This window comes from Neopsephotus bourkii, unplaced genomic scaffold, assembly GCF_033783945.1.
Source record: "Neopsephotus bourkii isolate Nb327-2 ecotype Australia unplaced genomic scaffold, CSIRO-AGI_Nbou_v1 NB_1263, whole genome shotgun sequence".
Lineage (NCBI taxonomy): Eukaryota > Metazoa > Chordata > Aves > Psittaciformes > Psittacidae > Neopsephotus > Neopsephotus bourkii.
In genome coordinates this window covers 332,770-346,941 of record NW_026901748.1, presented here as the reverse complement: position 1 = coordinate 346,941, position 14,172 = coordinate 332,770, and the positions used below count along the sequence as shown (strand labels likewise).

Below are 14,172 nucleotides of genomic sequence, written 5' to 3'. Positions count from 1 at the left end.
GAGGGAGGGTCCTTGAGCTTGTCCAGAAGATGTTTCCTCTAAATGAGTCTTCAGGGGTGAAGAGCTTGATTCAGTGTGCTTGGGAAACAGCCTGGGGTTTTAAAGCATCCAGGGTTTACTGAAAATAGAGCACAAGCAATCTTATGATTTATTTTTAATTATTTTTTTGGTTTTTTATGTAGATAGAGCAGAGGAAGGCTAGTCATTTACTTTGATGGTGTTTGGCATCATTCATGCTTCTGCTATTGCCTCTTTTACTAGTCTAGATAAATCACTTAGAAGGGAATATATAGAAAGCTTACATTTTATCTGTGCATTTTACAGGATATTGGCATAATTAACTGATTAATATTAGGGAAGATTGGTTGTCAAACAGGCCTTATATAAAATTAGATAATGAATTAAAATGCAAGTATTTCATTTTAATAATAATTATAATAAAATTGAGAATAAAAATACTATTGTTGCAGATTCCCTTCACAAAAGATTGTGGAGCCAAAAATAAATGCATTTCAGATCTTGTTCTGAATGTAAAAGCAAGCATAGCTGGAGACAGGTAACTACACTGGGTTTATTGTATCCATTGATATCTGTATAAAATTTCTCTCTAAATTACGTATTCTCTGGTCTAATAAGATAATGCTGTGACATAATTTCCAAATCAGAAACAATAATCTGGACAATTAAAGAAGTTCCTCTTTGTGTCAGAACAGATTAAAAAGTTAAGGTGTCCAACATTCTTACTTTATTTTACAGCTCTTCTCCATTCATTGTAAAGTCACGCAATGATAAGTTCACCATCCAGCTCTCTGTGAAGAACAAAAAAGACAGTGCCTATAATACCAGAGTTTTGGTTCAGTATTCTCCAAATATTATTTTTGCTGGCATTGAGGTATGAATTTTTCACAATGTCACATTTATCGTAACCTATATTGCTGGAGAGATCTGTGGAAACATTTTTGTTACACCCAAATTCCACTACTCTGGCATCATCAGTTGTTTGGAAAAATGCTGTCCTTGCTTATCTTTCAAATAGAGTGTATTTATTTTGACCAGTGTGGACTTTTGCCTCATTTCTATTAACTACAGACACAAGTTTCACAATGCCACTTAGACAGTAAGTGCTTGCGTCTTAGATGAACGTCAGCACCATGAACCATCTGTACATCTGCAGAGCCAGAAATGCTTTTTTATTTGTCAGTACAGCTCCTGAGCCCCTAGAACTCTTGCATGTGCACAGAAAAATCTCTTTCTTGGTAAAGCAGCAAAGAGCAGTGCCTTCTTCATCCCTATCTCAGACAGCATTTCTGCCTGCCTCAGCTATGTTACACATGCACCTCATTACAGGTAGGAAACATTAAGACAAGTTAGTTATTCCATCAACAGTCTTGATGTTGCACATTAGGAAAAGTTAGGGATCCACAGCACCATTTTTGACCCTGTTGCAGTAATTTACAGAGTAAGAATGTCACTATTATTGCGAAGTTAGAAACACATTTACAAAATTACTTGTAAAAACTGTAATAATGCGTATGTTGATCTGCTAGACCCTATGACCAATTTGCACGGTGTCCAGTTTGCATTTAACTGTTAATGTTCTAAGAATTTCACTGTAAGGAAATAATGGCTACTAATTTATGTAGATTTCTATTGGTGGAAATTATTTTCCAGAAGCTGCAGCTTCCTATTCCCATTCAAGTTAAATTAAGGCTATGACTCTTAAGACGTAATGATGAAAAGCAGAAATTGTATATATGTCCAACAGGTCCTTGATGCCTAGTGAAGAGTCTGCAAATCACCATGATTTCACCTTCTTTTTTTTTCTATAGGATATACAGAAAGATAGCTGTGAATCTAATCACAACATCACCTGTAAAGTGGGGTATCCATTTCTAAAAACTGCAGAAGAGGTAAAAAGTCCCCCTGCATTCTCCTTGCTCAGTGTTGTTCTAAGGCCAAGGCAGTCCTACCAATTCTGAGTTTCTTTTCTCTTGTGTTCACTCCAAAACCTATCCGTGTATGTTTCCTAATCTACCATTGACATGAACTGCACAGATAGGAAAACATCAAATCTGGCCAGAAGAGTCCCACTCCAGGTATACAGAATATTGGGTAGGATATGCTGATAAGATGCTTTATATATATACTTTGTATATAAAGCTTACGTGGTTGAAGAGAGTAGGCTGGTATATGGAAATGCTAAACTGGATCTGCTACAGACAGGTATCAGGTGTTCACCTCTGTTTAGTGGGGAGTGAGACGCATTTCCAGCAAGCAGTCTGCTTAAAGTTGAGCTTCAGCTTCAACAGCTCCAGGAATAAGACTGTATCTCCTGCTGGAATAGAGAGTGGTCTTTAGATAAACTAAGCCTTTGAAAATATGCATCTAAACCTAACCTAAATAGTTCTGGTATTGAACTGGAAAAGGCCAAATTGCATGCAAATGAGACCAACTGTCTCTTCTGGCAATTTTTTGTCTATTCCTCTGGCATATGAGGTCTGTGTTGCAGATACAAAACAGCAGGAGAGTTGTTCTCTTACACTGCCTTCTGCATACACCTTCCAGCCTGTGTCTTGGACTTACCTGTAGCAATTAAGTGAGCTGTTAACTTTGTTGCAACCAAATAAGCATAATACCCAGGGCCAGTGCCCACAGTGCTCCATTCCCAGCTCTACTGATTATTCACATTTTCCTTTCATGCATTGTTGGTTAGTTTATCTGTAGCTGTAGATCCCCAAATTTAGAAATGTTATATTCTTGCATTCAGAAATCAATCAATATCTGATTCACTGATAAGCTTCCCTAATAAATTCTTTTTTAAAGACACTCCTGGCTCTTTTGGCTGTTTTTTAAATGTGAAGAAATATGTAAGACAACTTTCTCTGGGTCACTTTGTAGGAAAGATTTGTTAATATTAAAGAAAAAATGAAAGTCTGAGCAGAAACATCTGTTACAGTAGCAAATAGTAAAGCTTTTGCTTCATATAAAATTATCCTTAAGTGTCAGCATATGAAGGACACGTTTAGGACAGTGTTCCCAGATTTTGTATACTGCCAAATTGTGGTAGATTTGGCCTAGTTGCAACGAATAGGGAATTTTTGTGAGACCTAGTACTCATTTATTTGCATTGTGAACATTTCTGTTTGGTATTCTTGGTGTTTAGCTACATATTAATTCAGATTCCAGTAGCCTTCTATAGAAAGCTCATCTTCACTGTCATCGCCAGGTGCTGAAGCTTTGTTTCTTCCTCATTAGAGAAGGGGGAAAAAAAAAAACAACTTTTTTTTTAATGTATTGCTTGTAAGACCAGTTGGTTTCTATTAAGAATTATTTAGCCATGGATTTATGATATACTATAGAGTAAGTTTTACTGAGGCTTCTTAGTTCTAAAAACTTGAGGATTCCCTTCTAGAAAACTTCAAATGTGAATACAGATTCTATAGATTAAAGTAGCAAAAATGCGTCCATTTTTCACCAAATCAAACCATATCAGTGTGCTTTTTTTTTTTTCTCTCTTCTTTTAAAATGTGTAATGTATTTCCTTAAACAGATTTCTTTCAAAATATCATTCCAATTCAATGCATCGTATCTCCTGGAAAATGCTACCATTCATGTATATGCAACAAGGTTAGTTGCAATCCTTACTTGTTCACCTTCTGATTTTTAGTTGTTTGGGGTTTTGTTTTTTGGGTTTTTTTGTTTTTTGTTTGTTTGGTTGGTTGGTTGTTGTTGTTGTGTTTTTTTCTGAGAAAGCTCCACAGCTTTGTATTTCATTATAAAGCAAGGATGACTTTTCTGAACTCAGAAGTAGAGTTAGTACCTTTACAGAAGTACTCAGTCCAGCAGTAACGAAGTAAACAAATAGCGGTTTGTCCCTAGAGACTCAGAGTCACATAAGACATAATTTCCAATATGTTTACCTTCAGAAAAGGTTTATTCTCTTAAAAAAGTACTACCCATTTTAGCATGAATCACACTTCATGCTAAACAAAAAGACCTGGCCTTCAAAGGGGAAGACCACTGCAGAAGTTGTCTGTGATAAAGGAATTCACTTGCCCTCAGTGTTTATTTTCCCTGAAAAATCCAAGGATGGTGTGAGATTAGTGGCCCTTCCTTGGCCCATTTTCATTCAGTCAACTGCAGTCTGCAATTTTAACAAAGAGCTGGGGCTGATGCAGGATTTAACTTTACAGTTACTGGATATATTATTTTGAATTTATTGTTAGGAGATACTAATTAACTGGTAAGGAGTAGTGTGGTTTTATACCTAGAGATGCAGGTATTCGTTTCTTAAGATCTCTTTGCACTCAGTAGTCATTTTGTGTCTGCATAGTCTGATTTCAGTGGCATGTTGTTTTTTTAGTGACAGTGAAGAACCACCTGAGACTTTGAGTGACAACAGAGGACACGTAACAATTCCTATAAAATACGAAGTAGGATTAATATTTGTAAGGTATGCTTCTGTGTGCTTTATTTGCTAGCACAGTAAATAGCAGATGTTCAAAGAGAATATAGGTTTGTTGTTGAGCTGAGCTGAATATGTACACATGACAGCTTCTAGTCTCTTGAACAGGAAGCACAGGCTACATGCAAAAGAGCAGTTACATGAAATAATGGAGCAGTTACTGTCCCTATCTTGCTGCATCTCCATTTTATCTATTTAGATTTTATCTGCTGTTTGCAAGTACAGCAGCAGCTTTTGTTGATTCTTGTACTTTGCTCTCTTCTTTCAAAGGCGTTTCAGGTATGTAAGAAAGCAAATACTTGCAACTTCCTGATGGCCATGAGTTCGTGTCACTATAATATTGCATGGTGTGGTGTTTGATTTCCAGCTTCAAAAATTACCTTTAATTTTAGATTCTCAGGAGCTTGTTTTTATCAACTCAAACATAAACTTTAATGCACATCTTGTAATACACTTTATTTTCTGAAATATCTAGAATGCAGTTAAATTCCTTCCCAGAAAAACATTATTATCAGTAGACTACATTGCATGATGAACAGGTGTAAATAATTAAGTCAGATTAATTTTGGATGCATTTCATGGAGCAAGTCTAGACTTCTTTTGTCCTGTAGGGATTAAGGTTGAATTCAGAAACTGTTTTTGTTCTCTTTTAATTTGGTTCTCCCTTTCTTAGGACCCTCCCTATTTCACATGGCAATAGTCAGGATAAGGGATTGCATGGCTAGAATAACAACAGCAAAATTGGGCCCTGTATATTCTTAGGAACAATATTTGCTTATTTTATAGTTTCATCAAAACACAACATTTAAATGTGCATAATAAAAAGTTAATACTATTCAAAAAATGGGGGGGTTAAACTCCAGTGGAAGTAGTAGTGCACTCTTAATTGAGAGAGTAGCCCTGGGGGTTTCATGAAATAATGAAAATATCTATATTATTAAGTGCAGCAGTTTTTATTAAGTTTTTGTGCTTACTGGGTTTTTTTAGTTGTGTTGTTTGTTGTTGTTTTTTTTTAATCCACAGTGTTTTCAAAGAGCACCATGTTATAATTGCAGCAAATGATACTGTCCCTACTGCTATTAACACAACAGAGCATATTGGAGATGAAGTTACTCTACATTATAGGGTAAGAAACCTTTAAAACCATAAAAATTAGTTTGCGTTGCTTAATGGGATAGTCTATTACTTAAATAGAAGATGTGTAGTATGTTAAACCTTCTACATGGGTATTTTGTATTCAACAACTTTTTTTCTTTTTGCTTGCTTTGGAATAAGGTGAGTCAGAGTGGTCCATCCCTGTAGAGTAGTTCTAGTGGGGTTTACAGCTGCTAACCTCAGCAGGAGAAAGATAACATGCCCTGGTAAATGAGAACTTGACCTATGTACATTGCAGTTTAGAAAAGGTATTTTCAAAATCCAGTCAGCTTTGGGAAAGGCAAATGCCATGCTCGAAGAATGTTGTCTTCCCAATGGAATGAATACTGGAAACTAAAATCACTTGTGAAAGATCGTTAATGGATTAGAAGCCCAGCCTCAAGTTGAAATAGGATTGAATTCAATTATCTTTAGAGCTGCCAGCAGCTTATTACGAATGATATTGGAAGAAAAAGGTTCTTTATCTTTACTGAGCTCATCCACTTCAGAGTCAGGATCACTGGTTACCCCTGCCAGGAATTCCACCCAGTTTTCTCCACCTTTGGCCACAGCAGCTTGGTCAAAAGGAGCAACAGCCTAGAGATATATTGCACGATCTTCTCGGGAAAAACAGGAGAGAGGAGCAGGAGAGCAGGAGGGCTGCTGTATAAGCACAGCTGAGGAGTACCTGGCAGGAGCCTTCGCTGGTACAGTGACTCCTATCCCATCTTAAAGCATTTTGGGTCTTTATTAAAAATTAAAATGTAATTGCTTTAGGTAGAAATCCCAGATGACAAAGAGGATGCAGTAAGCAAGATAAAAAGAAGAAATTTATTTCATAATTGCCTCTTTCATCCTATTCCTTTGATTTTCTTCAATAATGCATTTTATTACAAAGACCACAGAAGAACACGTTTGCTAGTTCACAACAGGCTGTTCTCAGGGAAAAGAGTTCATCACACTACATTTTGCATAACTGACTATGGGAACATAAAAAAAAAATCATAAAAGGAAAACCAGGAAAGGAAAAAAAAATCACAATCAAATACCATCAAAATAAGGAAAATACTAATCAAAACCTTTTTTTTTAATAGGTTGAAAAAGGTGAACATTTTCCAATGCCAAACCTCACACTGCAGATCTTATTTCCCAATGTAACTGCAGCCAAGAACACTCTTCTCTACCTTACTGCATTGTCACATTCCCAAGTAAGCTAGGAATTTATATTTTTATAATTAATTTAAATTTTAATTTTTTTCTTGTAAGGAATTGCATAATGCAAACATTTCAGGTTATGCCTTGCTTCAAGGTAGATACAGCTTTTAATCTAAAAGACAAGATGTTGGGTTTTTAAGCATATGTACAGATATGTATAAGACAGAAATTTCTTTAAAAGAAGCAAGTGATTTTAAAATGATGTTGAACAATAACTGTACTATAGCAAGGTTAATCTGATATGTTGCCAAGTGATTAAAGGTTCAAACTGAGATAAGAGTGAAAGGAGTTTCTTTCTTAGTTTTGCCTACTGAGCCTCAGATTATCTCTATTGCAGTTAGTGCTTATTGCAGTGCTTAGTGCTTATTGCTGCTGTGTACATCTAGAGCTCAATCTCCTGTTTAGTCCTCTTCTTTCTGTTACTGAAATTAGCCTTCTTGCACGTCTCCTCTCCAGCACTAGCAGTCCTCTGGCTTCTTCCTCCTCTGGGGCACTGAGACATCTTGAAGGGGATGGTAGGTCATGTCTTTCAAATGCTCTTCACTGCAGCCCTCATTTGAGTTTTTCCATTTCACTCCTCCAGAGCAACTGAAGGAGATCCCAATTCCAGCAAGTCACATAATTTCAGTTCTGTATATACTAAAACTAGAGCTATATGAGTAATTGGATGGCTGAAGAACCCAAATATCAATAAGTGATGACCTAAACCTGTTTTTTTTTTAATCTTTCTCTCAGAAACACACACACCTCTTTCCAAATATTTAATTTGGTTTTGAGATGTTGCACCACTGAAAACTAAATCACATGATCTAAATGAAAGGTCAAGCTTCATTTTAAAACAAAAAAATCCCTCAATCCCAAAATATTTAATGTTTAGAATATAAAAAATTGCATCTGTTCTTAAATTCCTTTTCATTAGTTTCGTTGGTACAAAATCACACATTTGACCCATGTTTACATACAAACTCAACAAATCTGTACTTTTCCTGTGTTTATAATTCATCTACCACTAGTTACACTGTATTTTGCCAAAGGGCTCTGCAGGGGTTTGCAATCCTCTTCATGCTAGCAATCTGAAAGTGAATGACCTGACTAAGAAAACAAATTCCCCTATTCCAAAGACACCAAAAGTTTTTCCAGCTGCCTTTGAAGGAGCCGTGGAAGTCTAGCAGTGCTCCAGCACCTGCTCCCGCTCCATGGAGGTTCCTGAACCTTGCACTTAACCTGCCTGTCTGCTTGCTAAGGCAGAACCTCTGTGGGTTCCTATGCAAAAGTTATTTAGCTTTCCTAATAGCCAATTCTTGCTGGTTCATGTAGCAGTCATCTTGCAGGAAGCTCTGGTTTGCTTCTACATATGTCTAGGTAGCTGGGTAGAGTTTAAATTAAATTATCTCATAAAAAGCTCTTTTGTTGTTTGAGTAATGATCCTTTAGTACCTACACCATCTGAGTTTCCTATTTCCCTATCTTGCAATATGCAGTTTTGTTACATTTAGCAGTTTGTAAATATTACTGATATTATTAAATATTATTAATGTTGTCCTGTTTGCAGAATATTTTTTGTAATAGATTGTATATTCAGACCATAAGAATAATATTTGGATTTCTACTGACAGAATACCATCTGCCAAGCTAGTTATCCTGTAGATCCCTTAAGGATCAGCACTGGGAAATCATTTGTGGTGCCAAAAATAAAAGAACCTACAAAGGATACAATTATGGTAAGCCTACATATAGTATACATATTCATTCCACATACTAACCTAGATCTTGGAGGTGATTACTTGTGCAATAGATATACAAAAGCTTCTCTCAAACTGTATACTATGAAAACATTTTGTCTCAATAACCTAAAAAGCTATTTTTTATGCAGACTAGCTGCAGATTTTACTTGGCTACAAAGCTGTACGTGGAACTGAATTGTTTTGTGGTTTTGTTTTTTTTTTAATTTAGCAAATGTGTAAACAACAGCAGCACATTTGACAGCTGAGTAAATCTCCACCTTATATATTCCCACGGTAATTACTAAATAGTAATATTTTAGAAGCTTCTCATCTCCCTTGCAATATTTTTAGATATCCAGTTGAAAATATTTTCAAGTGCTGGCATTCTGATCTGACAGATTTTCTGTGCAACTGGTAGAAATACAATTAATGATCTCATCTGGAAAAGTTTAGCCTTTCACACTTAAATGGGAGAGTTGCAAAGGAATTTTGCTGCCAGAATTGCGTTGGCATGTCAGAGGGAAACCTTCACACTATCTCCTCAACATAGAGGTACAAGTTGAATTTCTTACGTAAATGAAACCATGCCATAAGAAGAATATTTTGCCAGCTTATCATAGTCCTTTACAGTGGTAATAAAAGTCTAGGCTGTGCAAATGTTTCCAAGTTTTGAACATAATTCTGCTGCCCTCCCAGCTAGCAAGTGATACTGGGAAGTAAAGTTACTTAAATTTTCACTCACATATCCTGCCCTGCTTGAAAGATTCATGTGTAACATGATTTGAAAGGATCAAGAAACACTGCAGAGAAGCCATAGGTGTGTTAGCAGAAAAACACTGGCTGTTACAAACTATGCCTTCTTTAGGAACCTAGCTGTTACCTTTTCCTATGTACATACAGTAACAAAGCTTCCTCAAGGCTAAGCAAGCCTGCAAGAGTGAGTGTATTCTACCACAGCATGAATATCTCAACTCAGTTTATATATTATATACTGCACTGTCATGTTTAAATAAAAATCTTTACATACAATTTTTTACATAAGAATTTTTACATATGATTCATATCAGGTTAGTACTAGTGTCATAGCAAGTCTATGATCTGTACATACTCTTTTCTGTGAGGGTGCTGAGGCACTGGTACAAGTTACCCAGAGAGACTGTGGATGCTCCATTCCTGGAAGTGTTCAAGGCTGGATAGGGCTTTGAGCAACCTGGTGGAAGGTGTCTCTGCCTGTGGCATGGAGCTGGAACAAGATTTTCTCTAAGGTTGCTTTTAACCCAAACCATTCTTTGTTTCTATCATATATAGTAGTTTACATGTTTTTGTTTTAGTAACATGAAGTATCTTGCTATTGATTCTTGCTGATGCCTTTTAAACAGGACTGTGATACGTACAGCTGTGCATCTATTAATTGTGCCCTGGTCCCCTCTGACATATATCAAGTGAATGTTTCATTAAGAGTTTGGAAACCTACCATCATAAAAGTAAGTAAATCCTATTTGTATTCAGAATACTCATGGGTTTAAGAAACTTGAGTTTCTGATGTCTATTAAAATCATGCATTTCATTTTCTTAAGTCTCCACAGTCCCCTAGTATTTGAAATCATTTCTCTTGGTATTTTAAGATTTCCTCAAATCTGAGTTACATGTACTTTGCTATCCTTAAAGAAAGTACTTAGAACCTAACAGGAATTTCTTACCTAGCAGGTAAGAAGGCACCTTATTCTGTATTAATGGTACTTTTTTAAATAGTTGTTATTTATACACACATAAATTCTAATTCAGCATATATAAGGAGGGGTATATAGAAGAATATAATTTTAAAATTATTTCTAATCTGGAAAGATTTCTCAAGTCTTAAAAATATTTTTTCATCAAACAGAGCAGAGAAGAGAAAGTGCACTCCAGCTCACTACTGGCTTGATGGTTACAACAGTGACCAAGCTGTGGTTCATTTTGCTCAGTGATACTGAGCTCCTGGTTTGTGTCATTTTTCTGGAAAGGACAGGAGGGGAGATGCAGCAGAATTTTTATAAAGCCTGAATCTGCCCCTGTGGACAACGTAGTATTCCAGGATTACTTAGTATTTATTTGAAATCTCTGTGATCTACTCTTTCAAGTCTTCATCACTGTCATATAAACAGTGGTGTATATGCTGAAGGTGACACATATAAGCAGCTTCACAGGCATTCACATTTTTCAGCACATCCCAAAGCGCAGAATAAAGTTTTTCTTTCACCCTTCTCTTCTCTACTTCAAAATACCTAATTATAAGCCATAGCTATTTCTTACTTTTTCCAGGCCAGTATTCACAGCTTAACCCTTGTTGTGAAAGCATTACTTAGGAGTGAGAACTCGTCACTGATTCTGAGAAATGACCATCAAAAACTAGAGGTAAGGACATAATAATTCATGGGTTTACTTTACGTTTCTAATGAATCATTCCAGTTCATTACTAGTGAACTGATTGTTACCTGTTTTATTGTATTATCTCAGTCTGAATAGGAGTGTTTTCATTATTATCGTAGAGATGTCAGAATTAGTCAGATAATGATACCAAAATCCCATTACCCATCAATATACATGGGGGAGAAGTACTATCTGAAGTATTTCTGCCTCCTGCAGTATAAATGCTTCCTGCATCTATGTAAATTAAAAGCAATTCAAATTCTTTTAAGGAATCAATAGTATTTTAAAAGTTGCCCTGGGTCATTTAAGAGTGATCTTACTTTGTGCATTGTATTTTCTTTATTATTTCTTTGTTTGTTATTGCTTTCTACTTCAGCATCCTGGTTATGTATTTGAAACAGGATCTTTTATTTTGTGGAAGTTCCCTGTCATTTTCTTAGAAAACAAAACGTTATAGTAGTGGTGTCAAGTATAAAGAGAAACATCTTTAATTTTGTTGGAGTTGTTATTTAACCTTTAATACTTGTTATTCCAAGACATTTATAGTGGTTAATGCATTGCTTTTCTGCAATAACTTATACATGCAGCGGCTTATTTACTAAAATGTACATTTTTAAGCAAAAGACTTACTATGTTAATACCCCAAAATTTAGAGCAAAGTAATAATGTGAATTACATCTTGTGCAAAATATTTTCAAAAATACAAATATCACAGATCAACTAGTAACTGATACTGTATTTGAGCATTTCTTTTAAGCAATAGATTAAAATTCAGTCCAGCAGTGAAACACAGCTGTGAGACCTGTAGATCATGAGGCTTGTGTTTACATACCAAGAAATTTCAGAATTAATTTTTTTAAGACATAATTTCAAGTTGAATGTTTAGTGTTCAACTCTTCAACTTTTTTGAACTTTTTTGAACTCTGAAGTTGTGTCTCTAATAAATTCTTAAAATAATTCAAACTCCTATATGGTCACATTTATTTAAATGTGAATATTCCTTATTTGAGTTTAGTTTGCACCATATGTGCCTTGTTTAAAATCAAATCAGTATCTACACAGCCTTCTGCACTTATTTTGTTTAATTGGTTTAGAAGGTTGTTGATCACTGCCACCTTTTAGGGAGGCGAGCGGTGAGGGATCAAGAATATCCTAAAGAAAATTCTCAACATACACTTCATATTCATTCTTTTGCCCTGTATCCTTTATAACAATGATTACTGACTTATAGCAGGGCTGGCCCTCATGAAATGGGCAACTAAGGGCAACTAAGATGATTAAGGGAGTGGAGCATCTCCCTTATGAGGAAAGACTGAGGGAGCTGGGTCTCTATAGTTTGGAGAAGAGGAGATTGAGGGGTGACCTTATTAGTGTATATAAATATATAAAGGGGGAGTGTCACGAGGATGGAGCCAGGCTCTTCTCAGTGGCAAACAATGAAAGGACAAGGGGTAATGGGTACAAATTGGAGCACAAGAGGTTCCACTTAAACCTGAGAAGAAACTTCTTCTCAGTGAGGGTGACGGAACACTGGAACAGGCTGCCCAGGGAGGTTGTGGAATCTCCTTCTTTGGAGACATTCAAGACCCGCCTGGACACGTTCCTGTGTAACCTTATCTAGGTGTTCCTGCTCCGGCAGGGGGATTGGACTAGATGATCTTTTGAGGTCCCTTCCAATCTCTAACATACTGTGAAATGCGTGCACTTAAAAAGTGCAAGATACCATGTAAATATAGGGGTTTGTGTTGCAGATTAGTTTCCCATTCCCTCCCACAAATTCCTGTGCTTAAAATGAAGTACCCATGAAAATGACTGCATGCTGCTAAAAGTCATGCTGCTTTGTTGATAATTTAGAAGGAAAAGTTATTTACTGCTTATATTCTGAACAACTTGCAGACCATGATTAAGATTTCCAAAGAGCTTCCGCCAGGTACAGTCCCCTTATGGGTTATCCTCCTGAGTATCTTTGCTGGACTCCTGATTCTTGCACTGCTTATATTTGCTTTGTGGAAGGTAAGCTGCATGTTCTTGTCTTCATGAAAATAAAAAAATAGGCTTACATTTTCTGCTCACAGATACCACTTGAAACCTATATTGCCAATATGTTATGAAAAGAAAAATAAAAGATATTTTAGTATGATTAAGGGTTTATTAAGGGCAGCTTTTTTAGCTTTGGCTGTGGCCTTTGATAGCCAGGTTTTTAGTTTGTGCAAGAGATGCTAGGCCTGTGGTGTAAGTATTGCCACAAGTGGGCACTCCAAGCTAAAAATTTAGCATAGGAAGGTTACAGTTTATAAATTTCAACGTGCATAACCTCTTGGAAAATATGACAAGTATAAAATAAAGTATTATTTATTCAAATTAATATCAAATATTATTAAGCATTTTAGCTTTTGACATTATGTGTGCATAACAATGGTTCAGCAATCACTCACTGTATATTAACTGTTTCCTTTAGTCTGCTTTTGCTACGTGTCAATTTAGTTTTTCCATTCCAGGAAAAGCAATGCTTTATTAAAGTGACAAAATACTAAATGACTTTTTAACTATACTGAAAGTATTAAAAAGTATTAAGAACCAGCACATGAATGCTACCAATATGGGTTGTATGCTTGAGCATTTTTTAGTCACTTTTTTTTCTTTCCTTCAGGCTGGATTTTTCAAGAGACCACTAAAGAAGAAAATGGAGAAATGAATTAAAAACAAAAAAAAAAGCAGAAATATTTGCTCAGGTCTGCCTCTAAAATGTTACTGTAAAATTATAAATTTAGATGCAGTGGTCAAAATTTTCTAAACTCTAAACAAGAAGTAGGACAAGAAGCAAATCAAGCACACATGTGCAAAGGAATGATGCGAAGAAAGAATAAACACCCTTATGGCATTTTGTGATACTCAAGGACACGCTATAGGTGTTACTCATTTTTGGAGAGTAACTGAGTTCAAAGATTCTAACATTTTTTTAATATGAAAAATGCATAATCATATTTTTATATACCAATGTATATAGAACAAATTTTCACTCCAAATTATGCAAAAGTCAGCTTTTATGTATCAATCCCAATCTTTTTTATCAACTTGCAATTTTCAAAAGGAAAAAGGATCGTTTTCCAAATTTCCTCCTTATCAGTTCTGTGAAAGCAGACTGTTAGTTCACAAAGCCAAACATACCAACTTTGAGAATGCACCAAATACTGTATCATAACTGATGTAATAACAATTGAGAAGA

At 35.7% G+C, this 14,172-nt stretch overlaps 1 protein-coding gene across 1 annotated transcript in view; it reads left to right on the top strand.

Moving 5' to 3' along the window:
- Positions 1 to 13,842, top strand: part of LOC133218512 (integrin alpha-1-like) — a 66,300-nt gene extending 52,458 nt beyond the window's left edge. The window contains exons 20-31 of the mRNA XM_061364996.1: positions 471 to 556; positions 757 to 892; positions 1,830 to 1,910; positions 3,551 to 3,627; positions 4,364 to 4,453; positions 5,489 to 5,591; positions 6,694 to 6,807; positions 8,430 to 8,534; positions 9,917 to 10,021; positions 10,839 to 10,931; positions 12,843 to 12,959; positions 13,597 to 13,842. Coding sequence (XP_061220980.1) covers positions 471 to 556; positions 757 to 892; positions 1,830 to 1,910; positions 3,551 to 3,627; positions 4,364 to 4,453; positions 5,489 to 5,591; positions 6,694 to 6,807; positions 8,430 to 8,534; positions 9,917 to 10,021; positions 10,839 to 10,931; positions 12,843 to 12,959; positions 13,597 to 13,641 — 1,152 coding nt within the window. The 3' untranslated portion in view covers positions 13,642 to 13,842. The remainder of the gene's footprint in view (positions 1 to 470; positions 557 to 756; positions 893 to 1,829; positions 1,911 to 3,550; positions 3,628 to 4,363; positions 4,454 to 5,488; positions 5,592 to 6,693; positions 6,808 to 8,429; positions 8,535 to 9,916; positions 10,022 to 10,838; positions 10,932 to 12,842; positions 12,960 to 13,596) is intronic.
- The last annotated feature ends 330 nt before the right edge of the window (positions 13,843 to 14,172 follow it).